Source organism: Euprymna scolopes, chromosome 28, assembly GCF_053919585.1.
Source record: "Euprymna scolopes isolate OS-2025 chromosome 28, ASM5391958v1, whole genome shotgun sequence".
Lineage (NCBI taxonomy): Eukaryota > Metazoa > Mollusca > Cephalopoda > Sepiida > Sepiolidae > Euprymna > Euprymna scolopes.
The window spans coordinates 82597245-82612909 of record NC_136509.1 but is presented as its reverse complement, the minus strand read 5'-3'; the positions used below and the strand labels follow the sequence as shown (position 1 = coordinate 82612909).

General features: G+C 30.3%; 1 protein-coding gene across 11 annotated transcripts in view; it reads left to right on the top strand.

The window, feature by feature from the left end:
* The window catches only part of LOC145249704 (protein DENND6A-like), a 242388-nt gene that overhangs the window by 187615 nt on the left and 39108 nt on the right, over positions 1–15665 (top strand). For 6 of the 11 annotated variants that reach the window (XM_080111570.1, XM_080111566.1, XM_080111568.1 and 3 more), the window contains 5 exons: positions 1179–1234; positions 2680–2740; positions 6414–6475; positions 8539–8634; positions 9756–9850. In XM_080111570.1, the coding sequence (XP_079967696.1) occupies positions 1179–1234; positions 2680–2740; positions 6414–6475; positions 8539–8634; positions 9756–9850 (370 nt within the window). Of the gene's footprint in view, positions 1–1178; positions 1235–2679; positions 2741–6413; positions 6476–8538; positions 8635–9755; positions 9851–12220; positions 12248–15665 lie in introns of all 11 variants that reach the window. The other 5 variants (XM_080111567.1, XM_080111564.1, XM_080111562.1 and 2 more) reach the window with 1 other exon arrangement.

The window sequence follows — 15665 nt, the reverse complement described above, 5'->3', positions numbered from 1 at the left end:
TGTGTTCTCAACAGATTGCCAACTTTATCGAGCATAGGCTTAACAGTAACTCTAACAACAAAAATATATTTAATAAATCCAGCAACATTTACAACACAACTCTAAACCTAATGATTATCATGATATCAATATTAAATATAAGCAGCAGGATACCAATAGCTATTAAAAAATTAATGATAGAAGAAAATGAATATAATTTGGTATTTGCCATCCAATAATCAGGTGCTAAAATCTTGGCGAGAAATTCCTAAATCTCATCGAAAACCGCTTCTAAAATTTTCAATAAAAATAATTTAAAATGGTGCTTTCGTTGCTGCAGAAAATTAGATTATCATTAAAACACATAACAAAATACTAAATGGAAACAGTAGAAAAAATAACAAAATGATCAGCAACAGGTCCAGGATATGACCTTAAACTATATTCGATGGTGAGACCCCAGCTTGCAGGCTTTGAGGAGTGTGGAGCCACCCTTTAATTACCATTGCTCCTAGGTCCACTCAGACCCGGAGTGGTAGTACCTGTTAGGGTCCTAACTATGGGTTAAATAGAAACCGACTTAAAAAAAAATATATATACTCTATTAAAAAATTGTTCTTCGAAATCACTGGATTCAGCATTAAATAACCTGAAATGGGTTGGTATGCCGTAAAACAAAATCAACCAACCAAGTATAGCAACAATATAACCAGGAGAAATAGTAATAACTCAAACCCTAATAGCAGTCATAGAAATAAAAATAAGGAGAGGATCAAGAGCAAGTGGAGTAATTATTAATTATAGGAATGGAATGGCGCACTTCACTACACCTCAGTGTGACAGTTAATGAAAAAAGAACCTTTGACTTATACTCAATTATAGTAGACTATTTAGTTTCGTTTTTTTTTTTTTTTAATCTTTTAAACTTTTCTCAAAATTATTTCTGTTCTGTCTGGAATATTTTCTTGCAGGAGATTATCTTTATTTTATTATATCTGTATTTTTGGCTGGTGATCTCCGTCAGTGAGATTTTAAAACCTTGTATATGTGTCATACTCTGTTTTTCAAAAAAAAAAAAAAAAAAAAAAAAAAAAAAAAAAAAAAGACATTTGTTTTTTCTTGATTCAGACAAAGGCGATTAAGCAATTTCTTCCATCTTTCTTGTTATTTATCGTATCCATATTTTCTCTTTTCCGCAGCCTACACTGCCGGCTCACACTATTTTACCGACACTTCATGAAGCAGATATCTATAGGTAAGTAAACATTCAGCTAGAATCGAAACCAAAACTGTAGCATTCCAAGCTAGTGACGTTAACACTGTACCAACATGACACGCATATAAACCGATTAAAATTACAAATAAACTAAGATGAATGTACAAAATGTTTAACGATTTTTTTTTTCAATTGTGACCCATTTTTGACCCCTTAAAAACAATTTTAATCAGCTGAAGACCCATAAAAGAACGGCCCGTAAAAAATCCAATCATTTGGTGCCACTCTTAGTGTCACTCTGCGACTTTTAGTTTTGAAGGAGATAGTTTGAAAATATGTAGACACAGACAGACCTATAGCCGTTTATATATTAGATTTGTACTATATAAGAACCCAAAGGTTATTAGATGCTCATTGTTGTAAACTTAAACTAAATTAAATAATGAACAGTGGATCAGCAAGATATGATAAAACTGACTTATTTTTAATTTAAATTCGTATTTTGCTGATCCTCCATTCATTATTTGTTTAAATGACACTTGGTTATCTCCCCCTGCTTTACAGGATTTCTGCTCTTTTCAATGCCGGATCAGCAAAATATGATTAAACTTATTTTTAATTAAAATTCTACCCAATAATTTTTCCTAATTTTTGGTGTAGAAACATATTTTTGCGTGATACCTAAGTATATCAAAGAGTTTTCCTGCTAATTTGCTTCAAACTATGATTTTTCACCTGTATGATTTTTCACCAAATTTTGTTTTGTCAGCATTGTTCTCTTCAAATTCTCCTAGGCATAACCCCTTACTTCAGGATAGTGGAATATTGCCGATCGCCTGTTATCAGAGATATGTGACGTTTCCAAGCGTCCTGTTTAGACAGAGAAAAAATGTTTTTTGTCTTAGTCTTTTTTTTTTTTTTTTCATGGAGGTCACCACTTATCAAAGCCCTGAAGCCACTCGGGGATAAGGGTTATTATATGTACAGTAATCAATGGGATAGTATTGTAGTAATAGTTAGTAGTTAGTATTGGAGATTTGATAAAGTATCTTACTTAAGGGGGCGGTTTATCAGGAATTTGTTTGTTGGACTTGAAGACATCCAAGTTGTAGTCAGGTGGGAAACAGGCAAACAGAACAGAGTTCCACAGGCATGCACTTCTAAGAAAGAAGCTTTGTTCATGGAACCTACGTTTTGATTCAGGCACAGATAAAGAGTGGGGAAAATTACTGTCAGTGGTTTCAGCTAGACGGGTGTTTATCGTGAAAGATTGGCGAGGGGGGGGACCAGAGATTGGAGCTCGGACAAGCACTTGCCATGGAAATAATAACAGAATTTATGCAGATTTTTATTGTCACATTAGAGTGTATTTAAATGTGAAGTTTATTATTCTAGCAAATGTTAGTCGATAAATCTGAGTGAATTTATTAAAAATGAACTTTTTATTAGTGCCTATTTTAAAATAATGCATATTTTTATTTTAGTGCGTTCCAGCCTGTCTTACCTCATGTACAAATGTTATGGGAATTGGTTCTGATAGGAGAGGTATGTATACTGTTTTTTTTTTGTTTTTTTTGGGGGGGGGGGTTAAGCAGTTTGTTATATGAAATGTGGATGTGAGTTCTTCTTGCTTAAATTGCTATGAGTGTAAATTGTCCACTTTTTCATTAAAATCCCCCCTTTTTTTTTATGGTGATTTCTGCAAAGTCGTCAGAGCTTTACCTCGGGGAGGGGGGTAATTCTTTTTCTTTTAATCTGTTTTGCTTCATCTTTTCTCTTTTTTTTCTTTTTTTTTCTTCCTCTTCCTCTGGTCCTGGATATGACCTTAAACTATATCCGATTGTGAAGCCCCACCTTGCGGGTTTTAGGGAGTGTGGAGCGACCCTTTAATTGCCATTGCTCCCAGGTCCCCTCTGACTCGGAGTAGTAGTACCTATTAGGGTCCCAACTATGAGTTAAATAGAAACCGACTTGAAAAAAAAAAATTCTATTAAAAAAAATTTCGGCGCTTACATAGTTTAGTCAAGACATTAAAAAATGAAAATATTGAAAAAAAGTTATATTGTACGTACTCGTTATAGCCTGAAGTTCTCTGAAAAAATTTTTTACTTAATTTCATCAAGTAGTTTTTATTTTACAGCGAAAAAACAATTTGCTATGATACCGAGCAAAAGGTTAGATTTTTAGGAAGAAAAGCTAGTAATAAAGATGGGGAGGGAGTGTCAGCGCTTTAACTGGAGTTATCTCCCTTTGGCGAGTTCAACAAATTTCGTAATGGCTGACTTCAACGCGCTCTCATAAAAACGTGTTTTTCTGCTGTAAAATAAAAACTGCTCAATCAAATTGAATGAATTTTTTTTTTTCGGAGATCTTCAGTCCAAAACAGATACGTACAATATAACCTCTTTTCGATATTTTCATTTTTTAATGTCTTGACTAAACTGTACAAGTACCAGAATTTCTTCAAAATCACCTGAAAAGTGTTGATATGCCATAAAACAACCAACCAATCTTTTTCCTCTTTATTTCTTGCCTTGTCTTTCTTTTTCCTTTTATGATCGTCCTTTCTGAAAACGTTAATTTTGATGTGAATTCATAGTAAGAGAATTAGATGACTTTTGTTTCATAAAAGAACTAGCAGAGCTAACCAGTGTTGCTCGGAACCGTATAAACAATGAAAAAATTGAAGTTGATTTTGAACATATTTGTTATTATTAGGATAGAGGAATTTTTAATGTCTATGTATCATTTGCTATTTCGAGCAAAAGAATATTTTATCTACCCTAGGACGGGTATTACACATGTATGAAATGATTGTACCTTCCTTAGGATAGGAAATTTACTGCATGTATATGCAATAATTTAACCTTTGCAAGGACGGGTAATGTACAACACATATTTAAAATAATTTTACCTACCCTACAATGGGTAATTTAAATCATATTCATATCCCTCTTAAAGATGAAACTATTCAATCTGAATATATATATATATATATATATATATATACTTATATGTAATATACTGAGTTCCTGTAATTCAGTAAATTTTCATATACCAATAGATTTTAAGCCAAAAATGGTTGACTTAAGGATTAAGCTACAAAATTATCTCATTTAATAATTGAGCATTAATATACTGTGTGTGCCAAATCAAGACTTCAAGACAAGGTGTTGATGGCAACGAAAAGTGTATTTCATTTTACGTTACAATTGTTTCAATGTCTAGTTCGACAATTTCAAGCATTCAAACGATATAATGCTTGAAATTGTCGAACTAGACATTGAAACAATTGTAACGTAAAATGAAATACACTTTTAGTTGCCATCAACACCTTGTCTTGAAGTCTTGATTTGGCACACACAGTATGTATATATATATATAAGGTTGGTGCAAAAATGTTTTTTATCAGATATATGTACATCAAAAACATTATTTTTGCACCAACTTAATATATGACAAAAAGTCTATATTTCCAATTCCAAGATGTTCATCTTACCGTTTATTTCTTTCAGCATGTTAAAATGTTCACTTTTAGACAGCACCTATTTCATAGCACAGAAAGAATCATGATTTCTTAATCTTTATCCATTAATCTTTTAACACTTTTTCTTTAATTTCATTTAAAATGCTTTTTAGTTCACATAAAAAGTCTGTTGAATTTATACTAACCAGTAATGCATTCTTTACTGATGTTTTTCCTCTGATGAAAAGAGCTAATCTTTGAAAATCTATGGGTTAAGGATTTGGATTTTTGTTTATTTTAATTCCTTGTTTTAATATTTGATGAATTAATAAAAATTGTAATCCATTCTTTCGCAGTCAACTGGGTCAGGTTTCATGGAGGGTGGGGGTCAGACATTTTTAATGTTATCACTTGTATAAAGGCAAGGTGAATGATGTACATTGTTAAGAGTGAAATAATGTTAGACATACGCTTTAACCCCTCACTTCCCAATAGTCCAGACCTTGCTCCCTGTGACTTTTGGTTATTCCCTAAGCTTGGAGTCTGCCATGAGAACATTGAGGAGATGAAAGAGGCTGTGACAAGAGTCAATGGCACGCTCACACAAGAGGACTTCCATGGCGGCCTTCCAGAAGTTGTTTGAATGATACAACAAGTGCATTGCAGCTGGAGGAGATTACTTTGAACGGGGACTAAAGTTTCATGTGTGTACTATCAATAAAAGTACCCAGATGAAAAAAAAAAAGTCTGGAAACTTATTGAAGGCACCTCATCCTTACTACTTATTATTTTATTATCTTATTTTATTTCTTATTAGCCTGGGTGCCCATTTTTTTTTTTTTTTTTTTACATTAAACTGGAAATTTTTTTTTTTTTTTAATTAATTTTGTAGTTTAATATTCACAAGTTTTTATAAAATTAGAATCGTTAATTGTATTGGAATCATTCCATCATGAAAAGATACAATGTAAAATAAGAGAGGGTGAAAGTGAAAGATACAAACTTTTTTTTTTTTTTACTAAGGTATCACCACTTATCAAGGCCCAAAGTCTACTCGAGGAAAAGAGTTAAATGTGTCCATGGGGGTAGTGAAACAATACCGTAATGATTGGTAATTAATTTTATTTATTAGCCTGGGTGCCCATTTAGTCATATATTATTTTTTTTTTTACAATCTGGAAATTTTTTTAAAAATTAATTTTGTAGCTTAATATTCACAAGTTTTTATAAAATTAGAATCGTTAATTGTATTGGAATCATTCCATCATGAAAAGATACAATGTAAAATAAGAGAGGGTGAAAGTGAAAGACACAAACTTTTTTTTTTTTTTTTACTAAGGTATCACCACTTATCAAGGCCCAAAGTCTACTCGAGGAAAAGAGTTAAATGTGTCCATGGGGTAGTGAAACAATACCGTAATGATTGGTAATAATGGTGTTGATTGCACAAAATTTGATGATTGAAGGCAGTTCAACAATTTGTTCACATTAGACTTGAAAACGACCATGTTGTAGTCTACTGGGAAACAGCCCTTTGGCACCATATTTCACAGATGGGTAGTTCTAGGAAAGAAACTTTGTAAGAGATGACTAACTTCATGAGTCCTTTGCAAATTATGGCGAATTAAGAACTAAAGTAAGTTTTATCAAATATATAACTATCCCAAAACTAAGGAATATTTTAGCATGTATTTTGTCTGATTAAAATTTGATCTAGTTTTTTTTTGTTTTTGTTTTTTTGTTTTTTTTTAGCCGATTGCTGTTATGGCTGCATCACCAACAGTCACGTCTAATACAGTGCAAGCCTTAGTCAAGTAAGTAATATTTTTTTATTATGGGTTTGCAATGGATATAGGTGTTGAATTTCAATCAGTTCTAAGTGAAAATCTTCTGAAGGTTCAATCCTCATGACAGGTAATACAAAAGAGTAAAATAATAACAAGAGGCATTTCAAAAGTAATGGCTCCTATTTTTTATTTCACCCATATGATCGGTGGGGATTGCAAGATGCATTGTTATGATGATCAAACTTGTGCATTCAAGACCTGAAAGCTTAATCTCTCTGTTGCAGATATTGACAGTGTGAGACTAAGAAAGCAACCCCCTGTTATGGATGTACGTCATAAGCATAGATGTATCATTGAATTCCTGAAAAATGCATTGAAAATGGTGGTAACTATGTAGAAAAAAAATTCTGGAGCACAAAAGGTTGTTCGTTTTAATGGTACCACTCTAGTTTTTGTAGGTCTTCAAATTTTTTTGAGTTAAAAAAAAAATAGGAGGCTTTACATTTGAAACAACACTTGTACTAACATTGGATCCAGATTGCCAGTTTGTGGAAATAGGGGAGGGGGGGCATTAGGTTAGGAGGATCTTAGCCAATTTGTGGCTAGACCTAAATTGCCAATTTAGTGCTTATTCAGACTCGTATTTACGGCGACAAACAAAAATGAACAAAAAACTTTTATCATGTACCTATTTCTCATGGAATGAAGATGGTATATTCCAAAAATCACAAAAAATGATCAAGTAGTTGAGTTTTTTTTTTTTTTTTTTTTCTTACAAAAAAATATGCCATTTTTTTTATGGCTAAGTGAAGGCCAAAGCCATTTTAATATTCTTCAAATTTTGTTAACTTTTATAAAATGATCTTCTAAAATGTTTTCATTATTTGAAAATTGCCTTTTCTGAAAAAAAAAAAAAAAAAAAAAAATACACGTTCTATTAATAAATTATTGTTTGGTTTTAAGTCTTACGTTTCGGTTGTTTTTCCGACATTATCCCCCGCTTCCCAAAATTGAAATGAAAATTGGTTGTCTGCCCTTGATTTTACTAATGCTGCTACTTTTTTCTCTTATCAACATGGAGTAAAATTTCATTTTCTTGAATTAAAAAAAAAATCTACTTGATCGAATTACATGATTTTTTAAATTTTTTATCTTTGTCCTGTGACTGGTACGTGCATCAGACTTTTCTGTATTTTCTTTAATTTAAAATGCCACCATATGGGCCAATCTGAATAAGCACTATTTTTATTTTTTTATTTTTTTTTTTATAATTTTCCAAACATTTTCTCTCTTAAACACTATCCAACTATATAAGAGTAGCATTTTTTTTTTTTTTATATATAACAGCTTGTGATCTTTTGAGTCACTTATCATAAAGTGCTAAAAAATGTGTGTATAAATATATATATATATATATATATACAATATAGCGTCGAATGGTTCAGGGTCGCCTGATGAAGTCTCATTGACTGAATCAGATGGCTATTTGTACCGACCAAATGTAACTGTTTATCTTCGAATAAATAATAAAAAATATATTTTGCTCTTGTTATCGAGCACTATCTAACAGCCTCGTTGAGTTCATTAGTTTCTATTTTTGAATATCTCAAGCCTGGATATATATGTAGATAAGTTTTTTTTTTTTGTTTTTTTTAACATGAATAGGTTAGCCTAATTAATATGAAGCAAAACAGAAAACTGGATCCAATATCCGGAACATTTTTTCTTCGTTTGTTTAAGGGTGGTTGTGAGCCATGAATTAATGTACGGTTTTGTTTTTAAATCCCAGAAACATTGTTTCATGTCAAACAATTGGTGATCCCTGAAAACTTAGGACTATTGTGAATTCGAGATAGCAAGGTATTTAATTCAATGATTGTAGGAGATTAAATGACTTACTGACAAAATAATTTTTCAACAAAGAACTGAAAATTAAATTTAAAAACAAATCTTTATATAGTTTTCAAGGTTAAAAAAAGTTTCCAAGACTTGATTCTTGAATTTTATTTCACTGAACTGTACAAAATGGTATGCATATGTAAAATAAATAGAAAAGCCGATTTTAATTGTCTTCTGCTTTTTATTTTCAGCCTTATATCACCTTTGCGTTACTGTCTTGACTACAGACCCTATTTTACGATACATGACAGTGAGTTTCGTGAATATACAACAAGAACACAAGCACCGTAAGTTTATGCAATTCACTTACGAAGAATATAATCCTCACATTTTTCTTTTCTTTTTTGTTTTTTTTTATTTTTTGGAACCCTGACACAAGAAGGGTGGACCTGTAAATTCACTCTTGTCTGTTCGTCTGTCTGCACTTTTTTCAATAACTATGCCTTGGAATTTTTTTTAAATTTTGCGCAAACATTAAACATGATATGAGTAAAAAAAAAAATAACAGAATGGATTTTCCGGAAAAAAATCCGGTTGCCCCCCTATTGGTGCGTTTAGGGTTAAAATGGCTGAAATTGGCACTTTTGTGTTTATTAAAAAAAAAAAAAAAATTGATGCCTTGGATTTTTATAAAACTTTCTGAAAAGTTGTCACTAACTGATTTCTATATCATTTTGTTTGTTTATACATCGCGATAACTCTTGGGTGTGCCCCAGAGGTTCTTTTTGGGACCATTTTACCATATTTGTTCAAAATTTTCTGTGTATGTCTATTAAGCAGTTTTGCATGTTGCAGAACTCAAATTTACATATATTAAGGCCTAAAAGTGCACCATTTGTTCCTTTTCACTAGGATTTGACGTCCCCTGGAGACTTCGGGGGCTAAATGGGGATGGGGGGGGGGCAATGCTGAACTTAGTCATTTTCTTTTATGTCTCGTTCACTGTGCACTCACGGAGGACCATGAATGCTTCACTTTTTTTTCCTGTTTTTTGTCCTTGTTTTCTCTCTTTATAAAGCCAACAGTATTAGCTCTAGGTGGCCTGAACTAGTTTTCCTTGAAGGAGGAAGTGTCTAAGAATATGAAATTCACAAGCAATCTCCAATCGCATACGTATCCCGGTTAAGGGAGATAACAATGTTAGGTTTTTTTGCAGTTCTTGAAGGGAGGTGTCAACGTTCTCTTACATGCAGCACTTGATATTCCCAAATTGGTCATCCTATCTGGTACTGACCAGGCTCAATGCTGCTTAACTTCTGTCATTTAACGAGAAGCGTTGTGTCAACATAATCATGTTTTCTTTGTCGTTTTCTCTTTCTCTTCATAAAATATTGTTTTCACCGTGTATATCGAAATCTTTTTGTGGATAACAATAAGTATTGTATTCATTGTATTATTCATTTTCCAGGCCTCCCGTTATTTTGGGTGTAACAAATCCATTTTTTGCAAAGACTCTTCAGCACTGGCCACACATCATCAGAATTGGTGAGATGTGTGGAACTGGTAAGTATTGCCTTATTAGAATTCAATTCAATTAAAAAAAAAAAAAAAAAAAAAAAAAATACAGAAAATACAAATCTTTATGATGTACATGTCTGTCACAAAACGAAGATGTCATATTCCAAAAATCGCATTAAGTAGTTTTTTAAATAAGAAAATCAAATTTTATATCCAGTAAGATTGTAGAGTTGTCAGCTGTCATTTTTTAAATTCAAGTGTGGACAGCAAAAAATTAATTGCTAAAAATTGGAAAATTTGATTTTTTTTATTTATTTTTTTTTTATTTATTTATTTTTTTTTTTTTTTAGATTAAATTTTAAAAAAATAACTACTTGATCAATTTACATAGGTTTTAAGAATATGACATCTACATTCATGATGAGTATGTATACCATTAAGATTTTTCTGTATTTTCTTTTTTTTTCTTTTTTTTTTTAAGTGTAATTCTAAATAAGCACCTTGCCTTTATTCTTATTTCTATTGTGGAAGTGATGTATCATTTTTTTGTTTTCTAGAATTTTCTCTATATTGAAAAAAAAGGAAAAATTAAGAAAAAATCTGTATGATGTATGTATATGACGAAACGAAAATATCATATTCCAAATATCATAAATTGATCGTAGTTTTATTTTTATAAAGAAAATTAGAAGAGCAACTGTTGTGTCCATCATTTTAGAAAGTCAGAAAAAAAATAGATAACTCAATAATTCAAACTTGCAAGATTTATGTAGTAATGCCTATCAATTCCCATTAATGGCTTAAAAATTATTTTTTATCTGATTAATAAAACTACTTAATCGATTTACATCATTTTTGGAATATGATATTTTTGTTTTGTCATGGATATGTACATCATACAGATTTTTCTTTCAGAATATAGGGAGTATTCTGATAAGAACTTTTCTTTTTTTAAAGTGAGCCCTCTTTGCATGCCTTGGAGCATGTTGTCATACAACAGTTCACCACTTTTTTATCCAGTGCTTTGTCCGAAGCCAACAAACAAATTAGTGGTTCTATTATTCAGACAAGATGCTCAGCTTAAAAATTTTATGAATAAATAGTTGGTTTTTTTTTGTTTTTTTTTTTAGTTTTTGTAAAGTTAGACATACTGTTTATTACCGGAACATTTTTTCTGAAAAATCGACAAGCCAGTTTTTAGATATCACCGTTTTTACAAAAATTAAAAACCGTCTCATTTTTTATGGTACGTTTAATTTTTTCCTATTAGCCAACTATTTTTGTTCCGATTATAAAATTAAAAAATGTCTAGTTCTTTATAATGCGTTTAATCTTTTCTTATATTAGCTAACTATTTTTATTTGATATCCAGTGTGAAACATTAACTTTAATCACAATTTAGGAGACATATTTCATTTAAAAATTGGGTACTTGTACTGTTTAATCAAGACATTAAAAATGAAAATATCGAAAAAAAAAAAAAAAAAGAGGTTATATTGTACATATCCATTATGGAATGAAGTTCTCTGGAAAAAAAATTTCACTTAATTTGATCAAGTCATTTTTGTTTTTAATTTTTTATTTTACAGCTAAAAAACAATTTGTTATGATACCAAGCAAAAGGAAGTCATGTTTCGATTTTTAGGAAGAAAAACTAATATTTAAGATGGGGAGGGAGTGTTAGCGCTTTAAACTGAGTTATCACCCCATGGCGTGTTCTAAAAATCCAAACATGGCTACCTTCAGTGTGCTGTCATAAAAACGTGTTTGTCCGCTGTAAAAAAAAAAAAACCCTACTCAATCAAATTAAGTGAAATTTTTTTCTGAGATCTTCAGTTCAAAACAGATTCGTACAATATAACTTTTTTTTAATATATTTTCACTTTTTGATGTCTTGATTAAACTGTACGCATACCAAAAATTGGTCTGAATAGTTTTGTTTTTGTTTTTTTTACTTGTACTTTCTTTTTCTGTCTAAGTAAAATTGAGAGTACATTTCATGATGTGATATCAACAAATATTTTGAATGTATTATTAGAGGAAATAAAAAACAAAACTCCAAGATTTCTTGGTTAGTGAAGATTTAAGGGAAATAACTTCGATTTGATCCAAGAGAGATAACTCCTGAATCAACTACACAAAATAGAGAATATTGGGTTATAACGGTTGTACAAGAGAAAAAAGAGTATTATAATTTTTTTTTTTTTTTTTTTTTTTTTTTTTTTTTTTTTTTTCGTAGAAAAAATTATCTGGAAAGTATTTTGCTGTCACAATTGAGTGACTATCGAATATTGAGTTTTATTGCAATTATTTTTCTTTTTAAACATTTTTTTTTATTTTTGTGTTTGTTAACATAACTTGAAAGCAGAGGAAAGTTATAGCGAAACAACACAATTTCCTGTTTTTCTGTTGTAGAAAATCAGACATCTGACTCAAAATTTTGTAAGTCATTAAAATTCTCTCACCCCTTTATTTTTTTTTTTTTGTTCAAGAATCCTCTGCACACATTTTTACAATATTTTATTTACCGATTTTTCTTGGGGGTTTTCTTTTATTTTTATTATTACATAGTTTTGTGACAAATTAAACTTTTGACAGCATTAATAATCTTTGTGATAATTTTTCATATAAGAAATTCTAATTTATATTCCTGATTGGACTTGCGTTCTCATTTTTCGGTTATTCTTACTGCATTTTGAGCTTTGATTACCGCTACCCTTCCTAACCTTATGTGAATCTCAAATCAGAATTGATTTGAGACATACTCTCATGCATAGAAATATTTGCTCAGGTGAAAACCCAATGCTGATAGTTTTCAAATCAATTTTTTTTCCTTTCTTTTAAAGATTTTTTTTCTTTGGTTTTTCTTTTAAAAAGAGTAATTCCCTTATCTTCTCTCTCTATCTATCTATCTCTCTCTCTATCTATCTATCTCTCTATCTATCTATCTATATATATATATATATATATATATATATATATATATATATATATATATATATATATATGTCTCGGAAGTAGAGTGAAAAGCACATCTTATTTTTCTTTTATTAATATTATTGGAATATTTTCTTTTTTTCCTTGTACACATTTTTGTGAATTATTCCATGGATTTCTGCCTTTGGATTATTATGGACCATCTTCTTCCAATTACGGGATTTCCTTGGATTTGGATTTTACTTGTACAAATGGAAATTCTTTTAACTTTCTTGAAGTTTTACATTTGGATTTTACCGTCACTGGATTTTTTATCTTCCACCAGACTATCCATTCGTGTGTAATCACTTTTTTTTTTACCATATTCCCTCTGCTTCACTTTTTTTGTTTTCAAGTAAGATCTTTGACTTACTTGTTGTTTAATCAAATACTTCTGCATGCAAAATCCGATCCCGCATTTTGCTAATTCCTACCCTCTGATGAGAAGGAAAGTATTTCTTCGAAACTCCGTGGATTAAGGACTATCCATTTATCTAGTGTTTCCTTTTCAGATTAAATATGTTAACTCATTTCAAAGTGTTTTTTTTAACATATTTTATTAACCGTTTGCTCATATATATATATATATATATATATATATCTGAAGTTACTGGATTGTTGACAGGATTCAGTAGCCTCAACATGTGTAACTAAGCAGATAAAACTAATATATATATATATATATATATATATATATATATATATATATATATATATATATATATATGTATGTATATATGCTCTGCAATACTATTGAGCACTCCAGGTTTTTACTAATTACCATTTTTGCTATATATATTAATTCTTCTAAGGGTAATTTTTGGGAGTTTGCTAAGATTAATGTTCCCACTCTTACTTAAATGTCCTATGAGTAATGTATTCTGGATGTATTTAATTTTGATCAGTCCAGACAAAGCATGAAACCATTTGATGAAGTAAAAATTATAGACATGATATCGTCTAAATGACTTATCATGTACTCCTCCGGGAGCTGGTTGCCATGCTCAGAATGTAAAAGACATTTCAGAAATGTCTCCACGATAATGACGAACCAAGACATGCTTCCAAGTTTACCAATTTGTAAACTTTCGGGAATACAAAGTCACTCATTAGTGGACTTCAAGGTTCATTCTGACTCAAATGTACACAAAAAATGCAATTTTTGCATAAAGCAAGAGTTGATATGCTGTAAAATCAAAAATAATTTTTAAGAAATGTTATTTTCATTTTCTGTACATTTATATTTGTCTGGAAGATTATTAATGCTGTAAATCAATTCAATTAAAGATTTACTTTAAAAAAAAACAACTTTTTTTTTATTTTGTTCTATTTTTGTTAATTTTGCTTATATTGCTATTTTCGAATATTTTGTGAATTTCATTTCATCTTATGAATTTCTTTTATTTTGCGAAATTTTTTTTCAAATTTTTTTTTCTTTACATTTACAAAACCTTTTATTTTTTTTATTTTTTCAAAATATTATGTACACATTTGGACTTGCACTTATTTTTAGTTATTTTTGATTTCTTTCACATTTTCTTTCACATTTTTTTTTTTTTTATTTATAAATTTCCATTTATCTTTCTATAGAAATCCTAGCTGCATGTAACCCCCCCCCCCAAATTAGTTGAAATTTATTAGCATTGGTTAGTATTATTATTTATTAGTCATTGGTCAGTATTATTATTTATTAGTCATTGGTCAGTATTATTATTTATTAGTCATTGGTCAGTATTATTGTTTATTAGTCATTGGTCAGTATTATTATTCATTAGTCATTGATCAGTACATTCTTGTACTCATAAAACTTTAGTGATATAATTGGGTAAATTTTGTATTATTCTAACTCACAATAGTTCGGCCAATATGACTTTTAGCCTTCTCCAGATGGATTTTTTCTTTCTGAGAAAGCAACCCCTGTCATGATTCAACACGCTCCAAGGTAAGCATTTGTTGCTTGGATGGAAAGGGTTATGTATAGAAGACGGAAAGCAATTTCAATGTTTTTTTAAGAAACTGGTGTAGATGCTATATAGTATTCAAGCTTATTGTTTTTCCCCCTCACTATTCTTTCTTTATTTTTTATTTATTTTTTTTTTTAACTGAACAAAAATATCAATTAATCCTGATTGAGATTTCGGAATGTGAAACCTCCATTTTTTTTTTAGTTGAATTTCATTTTTTTTTTTTTTTTATGTCTAAATCTGCTTGCTTTATTTATATATATAGAGAGAGAGATTTGTTTTTTTAACGATAAATACGGTTAAATAGTAGCTTCGCCTCAAAGCTAATTTTTATTTTCTTAGAAAATCGCCCATAATTTATTTGGACGTATATAACATTCTACTTATTTTTATTATTTTTAAAACAGTAATCTACGTACATGCATGTTTCAAGATAACTACCTCTCGTCAGCATAGCTTGACTGTTTCTTGGAATCAAACTCCATACCATGTATATCACAGTCCAGCGCGTTAACCGTTCTGCCACAAACTCCTAGATGACTTTACTGTTTATTTTTATCGCTTATAAATTTAGATTTGTTTTTTTAACGATAAATACCGTTTATATATATATATATATATATATATATATATAGTTTTCACTTTTATTTTGATACAACCATAACTACAACAAGGATCTCCGTTAATTTTATCAAAATTGGCAATATTTAAAAATTTTCTATCACTATGGCCAAATAATTCCACTGTCTTGTGGATGCCTTGGGAAAGGCTGACGGAGCAAACTGTTCCAAAAATTTTGGTTTGGGGTCCAGATAGGCGGATGGCAAAGCACTGCAACATCTATCGAGCAACTCCTGCAGCTGCATTGGCTCTGACTGTATTCACTTGCCTTTCTGTCTGACTTCGTCTGCAACACTGAA